The sequence below is a fragment of the Arachis duranensis genome, chromosome 2 (assembly GCF_000817695.3).
Source record: "Arachis duranensis cultivar V14167 chromosome 2, aradu.V14167.gnm2.J7QH, whole genome shotgun sequence".
NCBI lineage: Eukaryota > Viridiplantae > Streptophyta > Magnoliopsida > Fabales > Fabaceae > Arachis > Arachis duranensis.
This window is the reverse complement of record NC_029773.3, coordinates 1,020,064-1,043,702: the sequence shown is the minus strand read 5'-3', so window position 1 is coordinate 1,043,702 and position 23,639 is coordinate 1,020,064. Positions and strand designations below refer to the sequence as shown.

At 34.1% G+C, this 23,639-nt stretch overlaps 5 protein-coding genes across 5 annotated transcripts; 3 read left to right on the top strand and 2 right to left on the bottom strand.

Moving 5' to 3' along the window:
• Positions 1-2,989: 2,989 nt before the first annotated feature.
• LOC107472668 (uncharacterized) lies at positions 2,990-5,605 on the top strand. Its single transcript, XM_052256630.1, has 2 exons — positions 2,990-3,525; positions 4,047-5,605. Exons 1-2 carry the CDS (start codon positions 3,149-3,151, stop codon positions 5,125-5,127), a joined length of 1,458 nt encoding a protein of 485 aa, XP_052112590.1. The 5' UTR covers positions 2,990-3,148; the 3' UTR covers positions 5,128-5,605.
• A 1,749-nt stretch (positions 5,606-7,354) lies between these two features.
• On the bottom strand, positions 7,355-9,363 carry LOC107472667 (glycine-rich protein A3). The gene is made up of 3 exons (XM_016092171.3): positions 9,202-9,363; positions 8,574-8,963; positions 7,355-7,763 (listed from the first exon to the last, which is right to left on the bottom strand). The coding sequence occupies exons 2-3, from the start codon at positions 8,950-8,952 to the stop codon at positions 7,561-7,563; spliced, it is 582 nt and encodes a 193-aa protein (XP_015947657.1). The 5' UTR covers positions 8,953-8,963; positions 9,202-9,363; the 3' UTR covers positions 7,355-7,560.
• Positions 9,364-11,600: 2,237 nt separating this feature from the next.
• On the bottom strand, positions 11,601-14,976 carry LOC107472815 (uncharacterized). The gene is made up of 9 exons (XM_016092342.3): positions 14,883-14,976; positions 14,564-14,769; positions 14,346-14,402; positions 13,699-13,774; positions 13,272-13,351; positions 13,098-13,147; positions 12,919-13,003; positions 12,691-12,789; positions 11,601-12,313 (listed from the first exon to the last, which is right to left on the bottom strand). Exons 1-9 carry the CDS (start codon positions 14,974-14,976, stop codon positions 12,095-12,097), a joined length of 966 nt encoding a protein of 321 aa, XP_015947828.1. The 3' UTR covers positions 11,601-12,094.
• On the top strand, positions 14,738-19,361 carry LOC107472814 (mediator-associated protein 2). The gene is made up of 6 exons (XM_021134670.2): positions 14,738-15,283; positions 15,363-15,486; positions 15,585-15,731; positions 16,442-16,550; positions 16,710-16,793; positions 19,138-19,361. Exons 3-6 carry the CDS (start codon positions 15,600-15,602, stop codon positions 19,359-19,361), a joined length of 549 nt encoding a protein of 182 aa, XP_020990329.1. The 5' UTR covers positions 14,738-15,283; positions 15,363-15,486; positions 15,585-15,599.
• Positions 19,362-20,271: 910 nt separating this feature from the next.
• Positions 20,272-23,055, top strand: LOC107472666 (uncharacterized). The gene is made up of 3 exons (XM_016092170.3): positions 20,272-20,551; positions 21,503-21,617; positions 22,840-23,055. The coding sequence occupies exons 1-3, from the start codon at positions 20,318-20,320 to the stop codon at positions 22,911-22,913; spliced, it is 423 nt and encodes a 140-aa protein (XP_015947656.1). The 5' UTR covers positions 20,272-20,317; the 3' UTR covers positions 22,914-23,055.
• Positions 23,056-23,639: the final 584 nt, after the last annotated feature.

Genomic DNA, 23,639 nt, shown 5'->3' with positions numbered 1-23,639 from the left:
TGAACTTCTTGTAAGTATACACCTATTGAAACTAAGCTTCTATTGAGGATTTTATTGCACACAGTATGACGGTATGAAAATCTGCAGCATCCAATTCTCTTTATCTCTGCTTCCCACTTCTTAGGCAGTTATGGTACTGTTTGACAAATTGGATAAGTGAGATGTCTCGCGTAATGAACTTGTTAAAAAAAGCATGCATACTCTCACTCTTTTGTGTGCTCTCATCCCGACCCAGAACTGGTGATCGAGATAAACTGGAATCTATAAATGACGATCTTCGAAAAGCTCTGCAAAAAACACCTAAATCAGAACTAAGATACTTCGAAAAACATGCAATGTACACCTCTGCTGCAGATTTAAAAAACAACTTTACCTGAAAGCCACTTGTTGTCCCTAAGACCGTACTTCATCAGAAAATCATTCCAATTCTTATCAAATTATTTTTTTGTAAGAGAGTTCCAAACAACATGACTCATCTCATGTTCGATTTCTTCGTTTTTCTTGTAGCCATTTAATTTGATTGGAATCTTCTTCATGATGTGCCAAATACACCACCGATGAATCATGATGGGCATACAAGCCTCGATAGCCCTTTGCATCGATGTGCATTGATTGATAAGAATGCCTTTCGGAGCATTTTCTCCCATGCAATGAAACCAACATTCAAATAACCATTTGAATGATTGAATATCCTCGTTTTTCATCAAAGCGCATCCCACAAGTGTTGACTGACTATGGTGATTCACCCCGACAAAAGAACCAAAAATCAGATTATATCTGAATACGACGAAACAGAAACAAAATCATTAAATCCACTAATTTAATATCTCTATACACTGAAAATCGGACCAAATATGCATAAACCAGAACAACATATTACCTGTTTGTATTGTAGGTGGTATCGAATGAAATAACATCTCCAAAATACTCACAGGCAGCCCTATTTCTTGCGTTATCTTAATCGACTGATCAACTTCGAGTTCAAGCTCGAAAAAGAAATTCTAATTATTCTCTTTCATTCTTAATAAGTATTTTTCAAATTCTTTTGCATCCTCTAGTTTCGAAACATTCCACACTTCTCTTGTGATTTTTCGACAAAATTTAACTCATGGTGACCCCGGCTGCTGCGACAAATTATTGGTATGGTCTGCTTGGTCTAATTCTTGCTTCTTCGTTATTCTCTGTTGTACGTCGCACGGACATGCTTAGTCCCTTGTGCTGTTTAAGCGCTTGATTTAGACAATAGGAATGTGAATGATGCAACACAACATTGGAAATGATCCAAATATCAATGTCCTTCAATATGTGTATATAAATTCTTGCAGGACAATTTAAACCAACTAAGGGGTTTGTCTTCTCAACTAGAGATATTTTGGATTTCCATTTTCTCTCTCTACTACATGTAATCAATTAGTTCTTAATTTCATTTCTCTTCTTATTTGTGCTCTGAACTCTTATAAAAAAATCTACAGCATTCGAATAATCTTTGTAGAATTTCGCAGCATCTTCAACCGTATTAAAAGTCATTGTAATATTCGGAACAAATTCCTCGTCAACATCGCACAGGAACTACAAAATACACCCAAAATAGTCCACAATACACCATATTAAAGTTAGGATAAACTATAGAATGCAACTACAACTATAGAATCATCTTCAAAAATAACAAAAATGAGATTCAGAATTCATCATCAAACAGAAACTAAAATAATTAAACTATAGAATCATAAACTATAAACAAACTATATTGTCTAGATTCAAACCACACCTCATAACTTGATTCGATTCAAAACAATAATACAATTCATCCTCGTTCAACTGAAAAAAATTAGAACTTGTAGATACACCGAAAAGTTCCCCCAATACACCAAAATATTTATGATTTGCACCGAAAAATCTGATATAAAATGCAACAAATTCATCAGAACTACTACATTACATTCAATTCAAACAATCAACAATAAATAGTAATTTTCACAAGCAAGGTTCACAATATTATGCACCTACATAATCATAAACTATTAACAAAAACATTAACTAGAATTGAACTACATCTCAGGCACTTCATTGTATTCAAAACAATAATTCACTTTGCTCTGGTTCAGTTGATAATCTGAACTTGAATAATTCATTATCTTCAAAATGATTTCAAATCTTGATTTTAAAAATGAAGGCAGAGAATAAAGGAAATCAAGAAACATGAAGAAAGAGAACGCAGAGAGAACGCACAAAAACGGCGAAAGAGAATGCAGAGAGAACATACGAAAATGAAGGAAGAAAAACACAGAGAAGACAGAAAATGCTGACAAAATTTGAAAAAGAAAATAAAATCTTTTCAAAACAGAAAGTTATATATTTGTGCTTAAATTAAAAAATTAGTTATGTTAAGAAGTGCGTGAGCTAAATTAGGTTAAAATGACTTGTATGGACAAATTATTTGTACGTGGAGAATATTTGAAAATTTATTTAATTAACAAAGAATACAACACTCTTTGACATTTAAGAATGAATCAGTTTTTGAAATTAAAATAATTTTCAGAAGGTTAAAATGTAATTTTAATGAAAAATTAAATTAAATTTATAACTAATAAAATAATACTCGAAAGCTCGCATTGCTCACAAAACAAATCTCAAAATATGCTAACGACAGATAAATCTCTAAAAAATTTAAAAAAGCAACAAAAAATTAGATATTAAATATATATTCTAAAAATAATTTTATAGATCAAATTTTAATACAAATTTTTGCAACTATAACTAAAAAAAAATATCTTTTCATTATTAAAATTTGATAAATTTTTGTCAAATAAATTTCTTTTAATTTTTATTATAAATGATCATATTTTTTTAAAAAATAAAAACAAAATGACAATTATCTCGAAAGACAAGGCCCTTAACAAAAAAAACTCAACCCAATCCTTAACAATTACCTCTTGTGCCAAATATTTTTTTGGGGGCGTATTCACTCATGTTTTTTTATGGTATTTCCAAATCATTCATAACCTATTATCGATAACATGAGAAATTATTCCGTCACCGGCTGAATCTTTGGATGCCGAACTAGGAAGGTGTGGCAGGCAAAAACTGGTTGTTTCCGCTTTCTCCATCCTTATTTCCACCGCAATTCAGATTCAAAACGAAAAAGAGAATGAATCTTTTAATCCCCAATATCCCACAGCAGATCTCATTCTCCAAATCAGTGTCACTGTCACTCTCAGTATCGGTGACACCCACTCCCCAGCCCCCCGTGCGCCCTCGGTTTCCCGCCATAATCCGAATGGGCGGAGGACCGAGGACGTACCCGGGCGGGGTCTCCAAGTGGCAGTGGAAGCGCATGCAGGCCAAGAAGGCCAAGCAGCTCCTCAAAGCCCGCCTCTCCCGCGAGCGTCACATTTATGAGATGCGCAAGCGGGCCGAGCTCCGGGCCGCCGTCTCCGACCTCGAGAGACCCTGGGAGCCCGTCCAGCAGGCCCCTACCTTGTTTTCTGTGCGGGCCGATGAGCAAGTCAAGGTCCTCGCCGACAGGTTAGAAGTTAGTTATGCAAATTGTGCATCGCTTGTTATGATTGTGACATAATTCAAGTTAGTTATGCAAACTGATTTTAGAAAAAAAGCAAAAGTAGTTGAACAATTTCATCATTTGGGATCCCTATTGATCACAGTTTCCTGAAGGCAGGTGAATAACATTTCACTAAAGTGAAAATCTTTCGGTTGCTAAATTAATAAAATTTCGTTTCCCAGGGATTAAGTTATTTAATTGGTTAGTCCTAGATTCATCAGTTCTAGTTATAAAAATTGTTCTTCGCACCTGTGATAGACCTAGTTAGGCTGTTAGAGTTAACTGCATCAGTTGAGGTTAATTTATAAAAAATGTTATCAGTACCTTTGATAGTGTTAAGTTAGTCAGCTAGAGTTAGTGGCGATAGTTTGAAGTTAAATATGCAAGTTGTACTAATCACTTGTTATAGGATCTGCTTCATTTATTGATGTCGGAATGTACAGAATGCACTGTTCATTCGACAGTCTTATCATTTGTTTGAGTACAGGTTTCAAAGACCTGGTGGGTTTGACCTCTGGAGCGAGAAGGACGGGCCTCAGTTGTTTGAAACTCCTGATGAGTTGCCATCTGCAAGGTTCTTCCCCAAAGGGGTTGTTCATAGTATCAGGCCTTATAGGAGGATTGATGCTGATGAGTTGCTGGGGAACGGTAGCGGGGTTAGTGATCATAGAGATGGAGAGGAATCTTCTTCTGCTGCAAGGTTTTCATCTGAGGGTCTGGATGATGAGTCTGATGATCAGGAGTGTTCTTCAGCTTTGTTGAGCTCTTCAGAGAATAATGGGGTGAGTGTTGATGGTGGATTGAAGAATAATGGGAGGAATGGACAGAGGCTTTTGTCTGAGCATGTTGACAATGAAGGGTTTTCTTCTTCTCCTTTGGATTATGGGAGGAAGGGAGTGAATTCTGGCGGCCGAATGAGGAAGAATAGGAATGGAAACAGGCTTATGTCAAAGGGTGGTCGTGATGGGTTTGATAATGAAGTGTGTTCTTCTTCTTCCCCTTTGAGTTGTGGAAGAAGTGGTGGGAATTATGATGGTAGAATGAGAAGGAATACGAATGGAAGGAGGCCTTTTTCAGAGGATGATGAGGATGGATCTGATGATGGAGAGTATTCCTTTTCTCCTTTCAATTCTGAGAGGAATGGAGTTGACGGCAGAATGAGGAAGAATGGCAATGGAAGGAGGTTTCCATCAAGGGATGTTAGTGGGTCTGATGATGGAGAGTATCCCTCTTCTCCTTTTAGTTCTGAGAGGAATGGAGGGAATGTTGATGGGAGAATGAGGAAGAATGGGAATGGAAGGAGGTTGGCATCCAGGGATATTAATGGGTCTAATGGGTCGTACTCTGGCCAAGTTGGTTCTGGTATGAGGCGGGGTCGGGGTAATCCTAGTGCCAACAGAAGAGGTAGTGCCAACAGAAGAGGTGGAACATACAGTAGCAGAAATTCAAGCTATGATTCGCCAAGAGTCAGAGATTCTAATTCTGAAGTTTATGATATGGATTTGCAACAGGATGGAAGTTACGGGTTCCACAGGAAGAGTGAGCAATCTAAATCTAGAAATTGTTAATGGTTTGAACACTCAGTTAATCAAGGCATTGTAGAGGATGAATCGAGTGCTGCTATCGCAAAATGTTTCTTGAGGAAGGTGACAGATGCGGAAAATGTATTGCCATTTTGGTAGGCCTTTCTAGTCAGCTTAATTCCTCAGAATTTATTGATTCCATGAAAACAACAATGTCTTGTCTGAATATGCGGCAAGTTGAATTTGCACAAGGACCTGTCAAATACTATATTATTTTGTATATATTACATTTGAGTCTTGAAAGAAACATTACTCGTTATAGCTATTTATCATTTATGTCTTTAGTTGAAATCCATAGAAGTTTTAATTTTCATGATTGCCATGTAGTTCTTCCTGGGTGATCTGTTCTTTAATTCTGTGGTAACTGACCTAAAGTATTAGTACGAATGAGGTCATAGATTTGTTGAAACAATCTCAATATGATGAATTGCTGATCAATTCCTAAATTGTATTATTCGCTTAATTCCTCTTTCTTTCTTTTCTGCTGAAACATTCTAATTTCAACACAAAAAAACCTGGTATTTTTATTGTACCAATTAATACTTTCTCATGTTATTAGTTATTGACTGTGTATGAATCTGAATAAAATTCTGGATAAACACTTGGAACTTAGCAGATATTAGCACATGCCTTCTCTTTGCTATATGTCAGACTTATTCATGCTTTTATGTTAGACTTCATTACGATTTTGTTATTGCCAATAGTGTTATTTAAGCATAAGACCATAGTTCTGTTCAAGCTTCACGGTGGTTTAGAGATTGATTGTTGCTCCTCTTCTTACTTTGGTCTCTATTCTGTTCACTCCCTCAGCTTCCTTTAAATTATTGGCTATATTTGGTTATTCGTAAGTAGCAATATTATCAACACTTCTGACCCTGTTCTCAATGGAATTAATGTCTTTGATTTGCAAATTGTTGAGCATGGACATGCTTTCATTATTGTATTATCCTGGGTAAAGAGACTTCCTTCAATTCTTTCAGTTTTCCTTTCCTTATTTCCAATACATTTTGGCTAATGCCGATGGCAAATTGAGTCAGGAAACATATTAGGCTATAATCAATGACATTTTAAATCTCGAAGCTGAACATGGTGACAATAATTATCGACTTTACAACAGAATATGCCAAAGATGTATGAAAAAAGATGGTTTAGTTGATGCTGGTGCTTAGTTTTTCAACAGAATATACTATGTGGAATAGTTCCATGATTGCCAGGTAGTTTCTGAGTTTCTGTGAATATGAAAGTATTTGATCACTTCCGGAATCACTGATATTCAAGCTAATAGTTTGCCTACAATGGCTTACAAGGAGTGTTTCCTCTAATTTGATTATGTTGGCCCTTTATTTTTATGCCTTATTTATTTGTTGAAGTTGATCATCTTGTCCTTTGTGGCATTTGAGCACAATGATCTTTGTGATGCCATTCTACCTCAATGGTCTTTGGATAATAAACTCCTGTCATGGTAAAAATTCTGTACATCTTTATCTAGATAAATTGAGGTAAGAATGTACTAGATTATTAAAATGAGGAACCCATATAACGCATATGACAAAAAATAAAAAATAAAAGAGTAAAGTATATTTTTTGTCTCTGAAGTTTGGCAAAAATTTTAAAAATACTCCTAAATTTTATTTTGTTTCAATTTTGTTCTAAAAGTTTTCGATTTGTATCAAATATACCTCTGACGGCTAATTTTTCAAAAAATTTAAGACCAATTCAACAATTTCATAATAATAACCCTCACCATAAGCAAATCAAACATAATTTTCATACATTATTGTTAGATTGATCTTAAATTTTTTTAAAATTTAGCTGTCAAGGGTATATTTGATGCAAATCGAAAACTTTTGGAATAAAATTGAAATAAAATAAAACATAGGGGTATTTTTAAAACTTTTGACAAACTTCAGGAAAAAAAATATACTTTACCTAAAAAATTAATTGTAAAAAATAAAGTCATAACACAAATTAAGATAATGTAGATTGACATCTAGATATAAGTTTTCATGTTAACTTATGCGAACAGAATAACCCGTGAAAAGTGTTTCATTTTAGTTGCTAAGATACACCAAATTCATGTCAAATTGCGTTAAAGGTAAACATTGTGTTTGACTTCGACGGGTTATGAGTAAAATTTACTGAACTTCTCAAACATGAAGCAGTTGTAAAGGGGAAAAATAAAAAAAAATCATAAGAAAACAAGACAAACTCATCAAGGAAGATGGCTTTCTTATATATACATATATACAGGATTCACACACATAATCACAGAAGGCATAACAAAAACAATTGACAAAATAGTGTTAAACTATTTCATTGCATGCATTGCAACAAAAACTAAGTTGCTAATAGTAAACATTATTCATCCCAGAATACAACCCTCATGAGTCATGACCATACACCATATTGGCCATAGTATCACTTCCATCGCTTGAACATGCCATGCTTCCAACGCTTGCCGAATTTGCCATGCTTAAATTTCCCATGCTTAAACTTTCCATGACCAAAGAACCCATGATGATGACCATAATGACCATGAGTCAAATGGTGAGCACCATACATAGCGGCCGCAGCAGCAGCACCCCCTGCTAACATTCCACCAACGCCACCAGGCCAGTGCCCTGTTACAAGAAGAAGTCAGTACCCAGCATGGCTTCATATTGAAATCAAATCATAAGCCTTCATCCGGAGAAGCAAAGATGCATTATCAACATAAACACATTCCAGAAAACATTAGGTGAGAGTCCTATTAACAGTGGCAGAGCCAGAATCTTAGGTTGAGAGGCCACATGGTTTAAAATTTTTTAAGTAACACAACGGCATCAAATGATCCAACTAGTGCTCAACCATGTGGGATAAAGTATTGTTCTCGTTGTTGATATAAGAAAAAAAGAGGATAAAACAAAGGATTTCAACCATAATTAATCATAACAAATCCCAACATACGAAAGGAGAGCTATTTCGTGTCTAGAATTCAAAGTTTGTATTGATTTGATATCGCTCTTGCGGCTTGCACCAAAACAGTGCTTTACTTGGATTCAAGGCAGCAACCTTACTGATGTGCTAAGAACACCCTCTTCAACATAATTTATATCTATACTATTGATAAAAGGGATACAAGAAGTACGTAAGTAGCTACCCATTCTGGTGTTTCACATTCCAAAAGCACCCCTAATAGTTTTTGTTTGTTATTTCCCTCTCTATAATAACCGATGTTCTCATACTGTTTCCAAAAGTTAAAATTTTCATAATACCTTTATTCATATATGTATTCAAAAAACATTTTACTATCCTAAAACTTGGAATCCAATGCCCTCTACAAAGAAAACAAAATAATTGTCATCTTAAATAATCTCAGCTTTGTAACTATCATACACATTAATTTATGAGTTATAATAATTTGCATAAAAGCTTAAGATTGCTAAGTATACCTGAATTATGATGGCCATGTGAAACAGGATAAGCTTGTGGTGGATACCCCGAAAGAGGATAACCAGCAGGTGAATATCCCGAAGGAGGATAACCGGCAGGTGGATACCCTGAAGGAGGATAACCTCCATGTGGTGGATATGCTCCAGGCGGCGGATACCCTCCTTGAGGTGGATAACCTCCAGGAGGATATCCTCCGGCGGGTGGATACCCGGCTGGTGGGTAGGCAGTTGGGGGATAGCCTCCTTGTGGTGGATACCCTGTTGCTGCTGCCGGGTATGGAGGGGGATACGGTGGTGCTGATGGATAATAATGGCTTCCTCCTAAATGTGAAAATAGTCCTTTCTCACTAGTCTCACCATCATTCTTGTCTTTACTCATTCTAACTCAACCTAACATTCATAAGTAACCAAGGCAGAACATATAAATAAATAAATAACGATTTCTCAGTTTATGAACTGCAATTCACATAAAATTAATAATTAAAGGGGATTAGGGTTCAAAAGGAAGATCAAATCTTGCGCAAGATGGTAAATGGACAATGCAGAATTAATTCATGTCAATCCAAAGTGAAACCCAGGAATGTTCGCAATGATAATAAACTGTAATAATTAATTGTTTGAGGCTTACTCAGTTGATTTCACAATTTGATGATCCTTTCTTCTTCAAAATCACGCGTTGCTTCAAAGCATTTGCTTTCTGATTTATTTATTGATTGATGACCTGAGCATCCACCTAAAAGGCAAAAACAATAATAAAACCATAGAATATTTATATACATTTGGAAAACTGGGAAACGTAACCATGGAACTTGAATAATCTCTAGTCTTGCGTATTTTTTTTTTGAATTAAAAGAAAATAAACAAAAATTAAGAGAGAAACAAAAAATAAAAAACTGTTTAAGTAGTTCTATTGAATACTATTTTTAAATTTTTTCTAAGGCAACGAAAACTCCACTTGAGGAGAAAAGATTTTCATTACGGTTTTTGCCATGATGTCTGTCACTGTATTTGCATCTCTCAAGATCAACCGAAGATCAACACGCTATTTCTAAAACATGATATCTCAGATTTTTAACATCAAAAAATCAATAAACTTAGAGCAATTTTATAAATTATTGACAATAATAAAAGTCTCCGCACAATCTAGTCTTACGTACTTTGGCTAAGCGATCTTAAAACAATTGGCCCTTAAAAACAAAAGAAGATAAAACCTGAGTATTTTTTTTGGTGACTAAATAAAATTTGAGTATAATATTTTAATTTGGAATTAGGATTTAATTTTTATTTATTTTAAAAAAACTTCGGATGATAACAGTAATTAAGATATTAATAAATTATAACTCAAATGACAGTCTTTTTATATGCATATTCATCTAAGATTGCAAGTTTAAGGTTCCTTAGTAAAAAAAATTGGATAAGTAAAACATCATATTCTAAATTTCTAATATTCTATTGTTGGGTAGGAGAATATCTTCTTTAACATGGAAATTTTTTAAGAAAGACAAAATTTAACCGGTTTTCTTGTGAAATACTTACAAAAATACAATTAATTTTACCATATAAATTGTATAATTAATAGAGAATACTTCTATAAAGATGCATAAAACGTTTTTTTATAAATGCTTACGTGTCAAATTATTATTGGACGTATTAATGAATCGGTTATTTTTAAATTTCTTAACAAATTAAAATAAAATCGATTTTTTTATAACAATAACAATAAATTAATTTTTTTAGGTATCTAATTGTATTTTTAAATTTTTAGAGATTCAAATATTTGCAAAACAAAAAATCAAAGATATATTTGTCTTTTTATAAATAAATTTAAAGATATTCGATTTAAATTGTATAATTCAATCGGATCAAACCGGGTCTAATAATTATAATGCAGATAATTAGGTTTATTATTGTTACTATAATAAACCGATTTTATTCTGGTTTATTAAAAAATAAATTATTAATCGGTTTAATAAAAATATCTAATAATAACCTGACACATATAAATATTTTAAAAAAAAATTTAATATCTTTATTAAAATGGTCTCCTAATTAATATTATATTTTACAATGAGTTTACATCTAATTATATATGTATTTAATTAGCATTTAAAATAAGTCGTTCCATTAGATCCGGTTAATTAATTAGTTTGATTTTGATAATTATATTGTATTACCACCACTCATTTATTTTTATTTTATTATATATTCTTTTAACTATTAATAGTAATTAATTAGTAAGATGGAAAAAGGATAAACCACTACACCCTCCGTTTACGAAAAAGAGATGTAACAAAATAAAACATCTTATTTGACAAGAGAGATTGTGACATATGGATAAGGAATGAGGGAGCAGCAGTGGAACCGAAAGTTGATGTTGGAGCAGAAAAATCGTGATGATAAACTGATAATAAAAAGTTGAGTTAATAGTTGAAGTGGTCTTTAAATTTGTAATCAAACTTTAATACTTGAATTTAAAATTGTCCTAAATTTATTCTTCAATTTAACAATGATTATTTCTGAAATACTTTTTGGTGACGAATAATGATGTAGTTAGACGGAAGCCAACGCTGAATGAAAGCTATACTAAACTGGTAAAATGTCGTCGTTTTATTTTTTGTGCCCAAATAGAGCATAACGACGTAAACGATATCATTTATGTTTTATTTGGAGTAAAAAATGAAACGACGACATTTTACTAGTCCAACGTGACTTGTAGCTTCCGTCCAACCACATCATCATTTCGTCACTAGAAAGTATCTCAAGGACGATAGTTGTTAAGTTGAAAGACAAATTTGAAATAATTTTAAATTCAGGGACGATATTGAGGCTCAACTGCAGAGACCACTTTGAATATTAACTCTAAAGAGTTTAAAAAATGTTGGAAATAATTTTAAACAATAAAACATGTTACAGATTATTTTGATTTTCAACTCAAAGGTTAATGGTCAAAATGATACGAAATTACGAACACTTCCATGTTAATAGTTTGCAGCTTCATGTATCAAACTCCTAAAATAAAAAATAAACTGGAAAAATTTAGTGGATCCTTCTCCAAGTGTAAAAGTGATATGGATCAGTAGATCTAAAGTTACTACATGATACAACTTTAAAAAAAAAAAGTTACTACATGATATCAGTATATCACTCAACAATCACCCGCATTTATTGCGAGAAAATACTAAGTACATGACATGTTAGACAAGCATACAAGTTAACGGTGGATTCATGGCTGATAATGTACTCCTTTAATGGCATCAGCATGATCCATTTGGTCCATGAGTACCTAATAAATGTTCCCAACGTTAGAAACCCCATCATGAAAATAAAAGAATTTTATGCATATATCGTCAAAAGAAGTTTCCTTACATTCTAAGAGCATGTGAGCTTTTTCTATTGTGGTTGACACAAAAAAACATGGACATGGCAGCATAACATCTTGTGTGACATGGACAAGATTCCTCGACTCAATGTTGATGCTCGGAGATTAATATCACCGGCGAATTAGTCAAGCTTGGAAATTACTACTGCTTCTGGTACAACCTTCGGTAGATTTTCGCACCTTCGTATTCTGCGTGAATCTCTCTCTCAGTTCTTATCCCCATTGGATTGCTTAACAGCCACCCTTCACCATCACATGAAATATCCGGATTCAATGTATCAATGTGTTTGAGCTTGTCAACTTCATCAAACTGATCTCTCATGTCAAGTGCCATTTCAACCACGTCGGACTGTACAAACACCTGCCATAATATAACCACAGGTGAATTTCAGCGAAAAGCAACCAAAATATCTTCAGAGGTTGTCCCACCTAAAGCTAACAACTATCTTATCATGTCCATGAAATATCGTTAGAAATTGAATTGGATGAATATTTTTTCATAGCCCTATGGTGAGATCTCTCTGGTTCAGGCGCTTCGGCATCTTCAGTGAATTGCGGGTGTGCCCTAGGGATTTACACTAGTTTCTTTACTTCTCACCAAGTCTATGCGATTCGTGCCTATGTGAACTAATAAGCGCGTGATGGCCTCTTGAAACCTTGTCACCAGATTAACATATACAATTATGTAAACCTTTAATCAAATATATATATAGAGCAAGCAGAATAAAAAAAATATACCTGTCCTCCAGGCACTAAATTATCTACAATAGCACCAACCAATGGCTTCTGCAGAACTCTCCTTTTATGATGTCTCTTCTTGAAATGTGGGTCTGGACACTGCATTCATGGGGCAAAAGAACAAAAGTCAGCAATTATGAGGCTATTTGACACAAAAATCCTTTTAAAAATAACTGTAAGAGATAGGCAAAATGTATGTCTTAGAAACTATTTCTATTATAAACTCACCAAAATTGAAACTAACTGCAAGGGCCCAGGATATGCTTCTACCAACTGCTTGAAAGAAATCGTGGCATTTGCAAACAAGAAATGTCTGCATTTTAGTGTAATGGTCATTATTCCGTTGTTGATAAATGCAAATGCGTATTTGATTTACTTCACCATCTAAATTAAGTTAAGGACAGTACATGTTATCAAGACCCAGATCTTTGACCCATATCTCAGCACGCTTGACGAGCTACACATGGAAGGCTTACATAATTATCACACAAAAGGAATGACAAAAGGAATTCAAATTTACTGAAAGGGAATAAAAATCAAAGGCAATAGAATTTAGAACCAAACATAACAGATTTTTGTACCTTTCTCCGTATTTCCAATCCCAAATAATTTCTCACTTTAGGATTCCTTTTAGCAAGCCACATAAGAAACCTGCCACTACCTAATGTTATTTACAATAACAGATGAAATAAATGAGTATATGTCCCTCATGCAAAGAAATGTCAATGTGATTACTTCAAAAGGATAAAAAATGCCGGAGATAAAAGCATAATAAAAGAACTTCTGAATTGTATTCAGATGATATGGGAAAAGAGTCAATGGAAATAAATTATATCAACTAGAACACAATATTTTAGTTTAAATTCAATATATATAATTCCAGTTGAAATACAACTTCAGCAATACATCATGAAATAAGAAAACTGTCATTGTTAACATACATGATCCATACTAACAGTTAACAACCATAGATAAAAGCATATGACAGATTTAAAGTTTGTCATCTACCACATCCGATATCCACCATGAGCGGCAGCATTGGATCTGCAAAGACCTGGTTCCAGTCTGGTACTTGTGCAGGTACCTATTAAGAAAAAGGAACCACTTTAGTTGAAATCCAAAAAGTCCTACAATGCATGGCTTGATGGTTTATCAAAATTTAACACTCATAACGCATGATACAGAAACTACATATGCCTGCTTTTTGTGTGTAAATCTTATCAACATATTAAAAAAGGGTAAACCACCAAAAATGCTTTTGGATTTTGTTATTGACAAAAATACCCTCAAATAATTTAAAAACGTGTCAAAAATGCCCAATTGTGATCAAAGACTTGCTCCATTAATGGAAAAGCATTCCGTTAACGTAAAATGTCTCAATTCACGAGCTATTTTGTTAGCGACAAAATAATTAGGTGCATTTTGGTGGTTTACCCTATTAATAAAATTACTGTATTCCCCTCTAGAAATGAGTAATGAGGATCTATCAACCAGTAGTTCAATAAAATGCATTGTAATATATTGACAGAATTGAATTCAATTTCACTATGATTTGAATTACTTTGTTTGAAATAAATCAACAAATATAGAATAATCAAATGGAGAATTTCAGTTTATTTAAATTGAATAACATTAACATTAAATCATCAACTTACTGAGAAAGAAGAGCTCAGGGGATTAACATGTTGCCTTATCCTAACATGACCCAGTTCCTGAAATAGAACACAACATTCCCTGAGACATATTGAGAGATTGGAAAGCTACGCTTTGTAGAGGAACTCTCATCTTGTCTATAGATTTCAATGTCACTACTAAAACCTAATTAGTGTAATTTCCAGTAAACAGAAGAAGAAGAAGTAGTAGGAGAAGGTACCAAGTCGTAAGAGAGATTGAGATCAGCATATTCCAATGCAACCAAGTCAGGGCTACGGGGAAGATGAGACTCTTGTTGGTGCTGGTCCACTTGAGCTGAAGAAGAAGACACGTGGCAGAATGAGAGAGGATAATTACGACGGGAAGAGGTAACGGCAAGAAAGGGTAAGGCCAACCGAACCGGTCCAGACCAAAGGAGACCCGACCCTGCAAAAATACCCGAATTGCCTTCAATCTATCCATACTACGCTCTCCTCTTCTGCCGTTGCTCTCGTCCTCCGGTTCCGATCTGAAAGATTCAACTCAGCGTTATCCTCTACATTCGGGTTCCTGCAGGTTCTGAACCAAGTCACGAAATTCGCTCCTTCCAGCTGCTGCCATTGCTCCGGCGCCGTCGCGATCTGAGTCTGCCATTGAAGCTCGGAGAGAGTTTGTCGCCGCTGCGCCGAGGAGGACTCGCTGCAACTTCCGCCGTTTTCTACTTCAGCAGGTTCTACGCCGGTCTCCGCCCCCTGCGCTGGTTTCCTCCGCCGCTAGTATCTCGCGTTGGCGTCCCTTGTTCAAAACCGTGGAGCCCTTCCACGATTTGATGATCTCCGGCAGTATCAGGATGAAGCCGCCTATGACCTCTTCTCCTCCTCCACTGCTTCTTCCCCATTCAAATGCTATATGCTTTTTGAGTGGATTCATCGGTTCATTTAAACGGGTCAAACTCGACCCGGTGGGTCGTCTTTTTCTTGAAAATTTAATATTCCAAATTTACCCTTCCCTCCGTCTAACCCTATTTTGCCTCTTTTTAGTTTTTACTCAAATAACGTAAACTGCAACTGAGGTTCTTGGAGCTCTGAAGCCAGCTGCACCGCCGTTGCCGCAGTGCACCAGCACCTCATTTGTGTTCGACTTCTTCCAAGTTGTTCTCATCTTGTATATTTCTGATTCCAGTTTTTGTATGTCGCTCTTCTGTACTTCTGAAATTTGACCTAAATAATTGTTTTTCAGTTATTTTATTTTATTGGTTTTAGGTTTCGACAGTGTCAATGGTGGATTCACAGAATGTTGAAGGTTACAGGCCTGCTCCGGATTTTGAGGAAGATAGGAGAAGTGCACTCCTTAATCTTGAGATGAATGACTCCACTGAGCTTTGGCTCATTAAGTTACCCTTTTCAACTGTAAAGTTTGATTCTTTTCTCTCAGTTGCTATTTCTTTCCGAATTTCAATTATTGTTGCTCAATAGAAAAATAAAGCATTGTTATTTGCTACTCTACTATCATTATAGGATTGCTTGGTATTATGACTACTAGCTTCAGTTTGGAATTTTTTTTTATCAATAATCCTGATTAAACTTATTTGTTATTTTGTTTATTTTTATTTATTTTTATGTTAGTTTACATTTGTGGAGTTAAAAAAATTATCTGTACCCTTTTTTTTTTTCCCTTTTTACCCAGCACTTTCACAAATTTCAGCAGGTTTGTGGAATGACAAAATACGTGTTTGTATGCTGCTGCGGCAGATAATGTGCTCCCTGAACATATTCACGACAACCGCTTTTCATGTATAATGTTAAAATTGTGTAAAAACCTGAAGAGTAGTGACTCTGGATGTTGCAAAATGAGAAATATGTAATTGGTTTTGGTCTTTGCTTGTATTTTATTATAACATATCAGGATGTGACCTAATTGCATATAGTTCCAGTCCATTCAAATGAGTTGTTATATGTGCTGATTGTGTTGCATTCTCTGTAGGATATCAATGGTGTAGTAGCCTGTGTTTCATGCATCTGTAATCTTTGTGTTGATTCTTACTTTTGATATGGTCATGTTGACAATGATATCTTATCTGAGATTCTTTGTTTGTTTTTTCCCCCTCGTTTATTGACAGTCATCCCACCAAAGCAGGATGGAGCATATGTTATCCGAGATTGATGGGGAGGAATTGTCTTTCAATCTTCATAGTGATGGAAAACTTGCCAGCTTTGAGGACTCATCTGGTGAATAATGAACCAACTGTGACATCAATAACTTACTCTCTTTTTCAAGGACTGCATTTTGATCTCCAAAATGGCAACTTGCATATTTTAAATGTTTGTGACATATAACCTCTGCCTTGTAAGTGCTTTAACTTTTGTGTTTGTGCACTGCATTGGCAGAGAAACTATATGATTTTGTCAGCTACCCTTCCCAGGAGCCAGATGAAATGGTTTTTGTTCCCTCTCCTACAGAACCGAAAATCGGTATGCTTCTATAGATTTCTTTTCTAGTTCATCTCGCTGGCTATATGTTAATGTCTGATAGAGTAAATGTTCAAATTGGTTTAAGACATGTAGGATATCAAATCAGTTGCTTCCAAGATTTTTACCATTGAGTTGGTTCTTTGTAGCACAAAATAATCATCAATTTAAGGACCAAGTGGTATTTAAACATAGAGACCAAATTGATGTACAAACTGTTTAGAGTGTAAAGGAACAACTCGATGGTGCTAAAATCTTTGGAGAACTAAATTGAGCTTTTACTTTCAAATTTCAATATCTAAATAGTTGTTGAGAAGTTAAATTAAAATTATGGTCTAATATGCATAATGATACCAAAATGAACCTTTCTATGATTGTGCTGCAAAATGATATTGCTTTATTTTGACTTTTCTATTTTAGTTAGATATTCAAGTTTCATATACATGTTAGATGAGGCAATGACTAGTCAATTTGGGGAGATGTAACTATTCCTTTTCAAATAATATGTTTGGCCTGATATTTTGTGGCCATATCCTCATATATTAGTATTTTGATGACTTACTAGGAACATCTAAGATTCAATTCCTCATTAATTGTATTTTGAACATAACTTCTAGTACGTGAACTGAGAGAGAGGGGGAGACTGAGAAAGATAGAGTATGGATGAATGCTTTGCAGTAGGCTTTTGATTAAGTTCGAATAACATAAGGTACATGAAATAACACGTCAGTAACATAGAAGTTGATAATGTGTTGAATGTAAATCAGGGACTTTGTGTTACCAACTTACCACATTTTGCCAATTTAGCAACCATGGATCCATCTTAAAAAGTGTTGGAATTATTTATCTAGGATTCAAGTTACACCTTTGGGCTGTTGACATGAAAAGGTTTTTCAGGTTTAATTTGTGAATATCACAGACTCGAAAGAAAATTATGTTGAACAACTATAAAACAAGTCACTCTCAAATCTCAATGATAGTGATTGTTGTTCAAAGAAAAAGTAGATGAGGGGCATCAAACGGGTAACAATTGTACTTGAAATAGAAATCAGGTGAGTTAGTGGTTGTACAAGGAATGAAAGAAATATCAGATTAGAGTGTGTGGATAAACTTCTAAAGACGTGATTATGGGATAATATGAAAAAAATGGATTTTTGTTTAGTAGAAAATTTTTATCAAAAGGAGATGCTAAATTGTGTTTGGGTATGGATGACAATATTTTTATCAAAGGTGATTGTTTGTTTTTTTGTTGGGGATGGGGGGTTCTTAAAATTAGAATAGAAGTTGCATTAGAAACCAAAGGGGATGAAGGGAGCAAGGATATCTGAAATATAGATTGCATTTTTGTTTTCGACTGAGGCCACCAAGGTTGGGTTAATTTTGGTTTCAGAACTCAGAAGTTGGAATCTTTATCTATTTTCTTGTGGAAAGAAGGAGAAACATTGGATTGTGACTTGATAGTTTCATAAAATATATTTTACAACCTTTTCTGTATCAGTGTATATATATGTTCCCCTTTGTTAATGAATTCTTCTTTCAAATTGAAATATTTGAGCAGTGTGGTGGAGTGATTATAAGTGTATATATATGTTTGTTTTTTTGTTGGGGATGGGGGGTTCTTAAAATTAGAATAGAAGTTGCATTAGAAACCAAAGGGGATGAAGGGAGCAAGGATACTGAAATATAGATTGCATTTTTGTTTTCAACTAAGGCCACCATGGTTGGGTTAATTTTGGTTTCAGAACTCAGAAGTTGGAATCTTTATCTATTTTCTTGTGGAAAGAAGAAACATTGGATTGTGACTTGATAGTTTCATAACATGTATTTTACAACCTTTTCTGTATCAGTGTGTATATATGTTCCCCTTTGTTAATGAATTCTTCTTTCAAATTGAAATATTTGAGCAGTGTGGTGGAGTGATTATAAGTGCTTATTATGTTTTATTTTTTTTAAAAAGCATGTTCTTTTCTTGCATTGCTATCTAATGTAGTTCCCTCCAAGAAATCGTCGATTGGAGGCTTGGTAATTGTCATCAATTCATTCTGTGTTGTTTGTCTTATATGAGGATGAAGTATGTATACAAATTCAATATTCATGAAAGGTCTCTTATAAGCTGTGAACAATCTATTAAGTTGTGCAATAATCAGTATCGTTATAGTTTTTCATCCCTACACTATGTTGTTCAATATCATCACTATGTTTAATTTGACATGGTTCTCACTTCCATTTTCAGTTTTACACCTTGGTGAAGATACTATTTTCACCACTTTAAAAGTCACGTCTCGCAAGATTCAGTGATTGTTGTCAATGTAGTTTTTTACGGTTCTCACTTTCTGTCTCTAAACAGCTGGAAAGATTTCACGGCGAGTATCTATTGTACATTACCCAGATCCTAAAGAACTTGAAGAACGCAAGATTATTGCAAGACATGCGCATCAAAATTCTTCAGGAGTCACAAAGACAACTTCGTCCCGATATTTCTCAACACAGATTTCTGGTCGTGCAGGTTCTTCAAAAGGTAGCAGAGGAGTAATGTTTTTGTTCTCTTTATTAACCGGAATTGTAGTATGACGTTCAAATGTTGCATTTACATGGACCTTTAAAAGGTATGAAAATGAGGTACTTGAGTTGTGTTTGTTAGAGTTGGGCAGTAGGATTTTTGCACTCTCTTTGTTTCCCTTCCTACATTAGAAGCCTATATTAATTTGTTCAAATATTTTGGTTAATTGGTGTAAAAAATTGGTATTTCTTTATTAGTGAAAGTATGGTTGAGAGAAAGAGAACAATTGATACTTGTCGGTCGAATACAAAGTGGATATTAATTATTACTTTTCCCTCTGGTTAGAGGAGAGGCCTTAGCTTAGCTATTGTCTCAAGAGAATTACACTTATGAACCTATGAGGCTGGCTTCGAATGTTAATGACCTTCCTCCTTCCCTTCGCTGCATTGAATATGGACTAATTTTTTTTTTATATATTGGATTAAAGTGTCAAATACAAGAATATTGGAGAATTTGGTGTTTTATATAAAAATGAGTGTGATTTGTAAATAAATATACAATACACCAAAAGTAAATTTCAAATAATTTAAAAAAAATGAAAAATACAATTCGAGGAGGTTGAATTGCAAATATATATATTTTTTTAATTTAAAAAACAATTTACTATTTAAAAATGCCGAATTGACAAAAAGATATTTCGTTTTTACGATACCATTTTTTTGTGATCTGTTAATATAAGTCATATCTTAATTAATTTTTTAGACAAATTACAATTTAAACCATCACATCTACATACATAAACCAAAAAGTAAAGATTAAAATGAAGAAGCGAGGCATTAATAAAATTTACATTTCAAAGATGATTAAAATTTATATTTTCCTATTTATATATTTTGGTTGTTTTCTACCTGATTATATTATACAGAAAGCAGTAACCATGGACCAAAAATAAAGAATACAAAAAAGGCCCATTTATCTTATCTTATTTGTAAGCGGCAGGTGAAGAAAGATAATCCAGAATTGTGAAATGGCGAAGAAGGGGAAGAAGCAGCTGATGACGTCAGCGCCATGGAGGGGCGACGACAACAACACTGAATCAGAATTCCAAGATGCTAAGCTCAAAGTCACTACCCAGCCCGGTAATGGCACTTCCACCATGCACGTTCCTCGCTCCAAGTCCAACCACCACCATCACCACGACGGCGACGATTCCATCGAGATTGACCCTGAGCTTCGCTACAGTTTCCAGCGCAATTTTCAGGTTTACTTTTCCTTTCAATTTCACTAGTCAAATTTTGAACAAATCATAATGATGATGATTAAGTAGACAATATTATTAATTTACAACTTCATTTATCTTTGTTAAGAACCTATTCGTTCAATTGTTCATGTGGCGCCTCCAAGAGAGTTGAGTTTCATGTCCTTGCCTAGTTCTCTAATTGTCGATTACTAACCCTAGTTCATGATATTTGTTACTTTATCTTTTTAGCAATGTTAAACATAATACACGAAGTAGCGGTTTCACTATATGTTTCTTAATTAAATAAGGGTATTCTGATAAATAATATTCAATTCTCTCTTTGGTGTGCAAATGACTAAGGTTTCAGATATCATGAAAATGGAAAGAAAGAAGTACTAAAAATGTAAAAGCAAGTAGGGTTTGTAATACTATGGTCTTTCCCTTGGAAGTTTCTCTTTGTATGTTCTTGGAGCATTTATATGATATAAAAATTAAGAATGAGGGCTTAGTGAAGCTCGAAGAGGGTGCAGGAGCCACTGAAGATAACATTATTATGAAACAGATTGTCTTTGTCAACTGTTAGCTATATGTTCAATTTTATGAAGTTAGGTATTATGACTGAGATACATGAATCCTGTTGTCTAGAATCTATACATAGAAAAAGGAATACTGCTCGGCAATTTTTAATGTGGGAAAAGTTTGTATGAATCTAATGCATGCAACTTGGTCATTTTATTGTTGTGAAGTGATCAGTTCAGAGCTTCGGATTGCTCGTAATCTTCACTGCTTTGTTAACTTGGTATCATTCTCGGTAGTATGTATACAAAGATGATATTCGATGTTATGCTGCCACTTTTTATGTTTTCTTTTCTGATATTATAGAATTAAATCACTTATTTAATTGTTTCCTTCTTGCTTGTACATATTATTTCTCGTCCCTAAGTTTGAAATATTATTTTCTTTTACATGCAGTTTCTGCAACGGGTTTTTAGCATTGACACGCTGGTGAAACCTCTTCCTCCTGCCATGGCATATGATGTCTCTCGCAACTTGACCTTCTTCACCCGCATCTTCACACAATTCTTTGGTATGTTAAAGAGTTAGCGTACATTTATCCATAGTTGAGGATTAAATGGAAAAATAATGCATAAAATCAAAACTACCAATTGTTTTCAGGGTTTCTTATTAAATATAGCTCCATATCAGTTTTTCTTCCCTTTTGCTCTTCTAGCTTCAGCTTTTATGCATCCTAGTTTCCCTTAACAGCTTAACTTGAACCTTTTTCTTTATGATAGGCCCTTAGGCTTTAGTTGTAAAGATCGCTTTTAGAAGGGGAAAGGGGCTTGCTAAGCATAGTACCGTGTCAATTTGTGCAGGTAAGGTGTGTGACTCTGTACTAGAATGAGATGGGATGTCTGTGATATATAGGAGAGAGGAAGGGCATAGGAGAGAACCCTTGTCATTTTGTATTTCCATTTTTTTCCCTTCTGCCTTAAGTGCCTTGAAGTCATCTCATCTCTTCTTCAGTTCTAAACTTTACTTTATAGTTTATATGTATACTCTCAACTATGCTTAGATGGATGGGTTCTCACTCGAAAATAGGCATAATTAGGAATGATTGCATTAGAGAGAGAGTTGGGGTAACGCCAGCCATAGATATAGAGAACATGATAGAATTTTGTATTATACTACATAGAGGGTAAGTAGCTAGCAGCAAAGGAAGACCTATAAATTTTTGGAGGAAATTATTAAAAGTAATTAAGTATAAATAGTTTAAACGCATATATGATTTATGACATAGCACTGATGTATTGTTTGATCCATGTAGTTGACTTTATCTAATGGGATAACTCTTGATTATTGTAAACATGTTATGTTGCATCTTAATTGTATATCATTGAAATTGATTTGGTGAGATTTTTGTGTCATATTTGCATTTGACAATAGTAGAGTTTTAATAGCTAAAAATCAAAGAGTACTGATATTATGGAGTAGCTGAATAGGGGTTGCCATAAAACCTACAAATGACATGATACAATCTATTCGAAACTCTAATGATTACAAGTATGCCAATATTATAGACAGCAATGGATAATATCATGATATGTATAGAGTTCATGGTGAACTGAGGTCTATATTATTATTGTCAAAATCAAAATTACTGTTGACAATCCTGCTCTGTTATCTGGATTAGTATACTTTGGTTATCTTGCACATTAAGTATTTGTTAACTGGGTAGAAGAAATACCCATAAAACCTGAGATTTTGATCCCTTTTGTTAATATGGTTGTCACTTAATAAACTTGCAGATCCTGAAGGTATTGCAAATGCCCAGAAATCATTGGGCATAGGACGGGAAGAGAAAGCTCGCAATGTTCGCTGAAGAAACCCTTATGAATGTTATGTTTGTTAATGTACCATTTTCAAATCAAAGTTGTTCATTTATAATGGTCCAGAATATCATGTACATTTTTATGACTAAGTATTTGCTGGTTCGATCAAGTAAAATCCATATAGTTATTTAAGCTTGTTTATCATGTACATTTTTAATTGCATTTTGTTTCATTTTCTTTTTCATAGCCTGCCAACAGGAGCTCCAGCCTCCAATCAAAAACTAAGATAGCAGCTGTAATCAAATATAAGTTTGTGGTCTATGAGTAGTTCTTTCACTTTTTTAAGTGAAATGAACTTGTGAAAACTAAATTATCAAATGTTAAATGGAATGAATCAGGCTGACATATTTCTTAATGTGACAAAATACATGATAGTATTTATATAAAAACAAAATTTATAAATATCATTATCTTTAAAGGTTGATAATAAATGAATAATTTTATAAATATATTTTATGAAAATACCTGAGTGGTGTTTTTTGAGTTTTGAGTAACTTGAAATATTTAATAATTGAGTAACTTGAAATGGTATTGAATTAAATTGGATAAAAAAAATTATCCAATTTCTTAAAGATGGTATAAGAAAACATAATTGTATGGGACTTAATTTAAAAGATTTAAATTATAAAAGTTGTGACTTACAACTAAAACCTATTCTTTCCTAAAATTTGTAGCAAGAAACTAGGATATGAAATTTCCAAAAGCAAACAAATTAC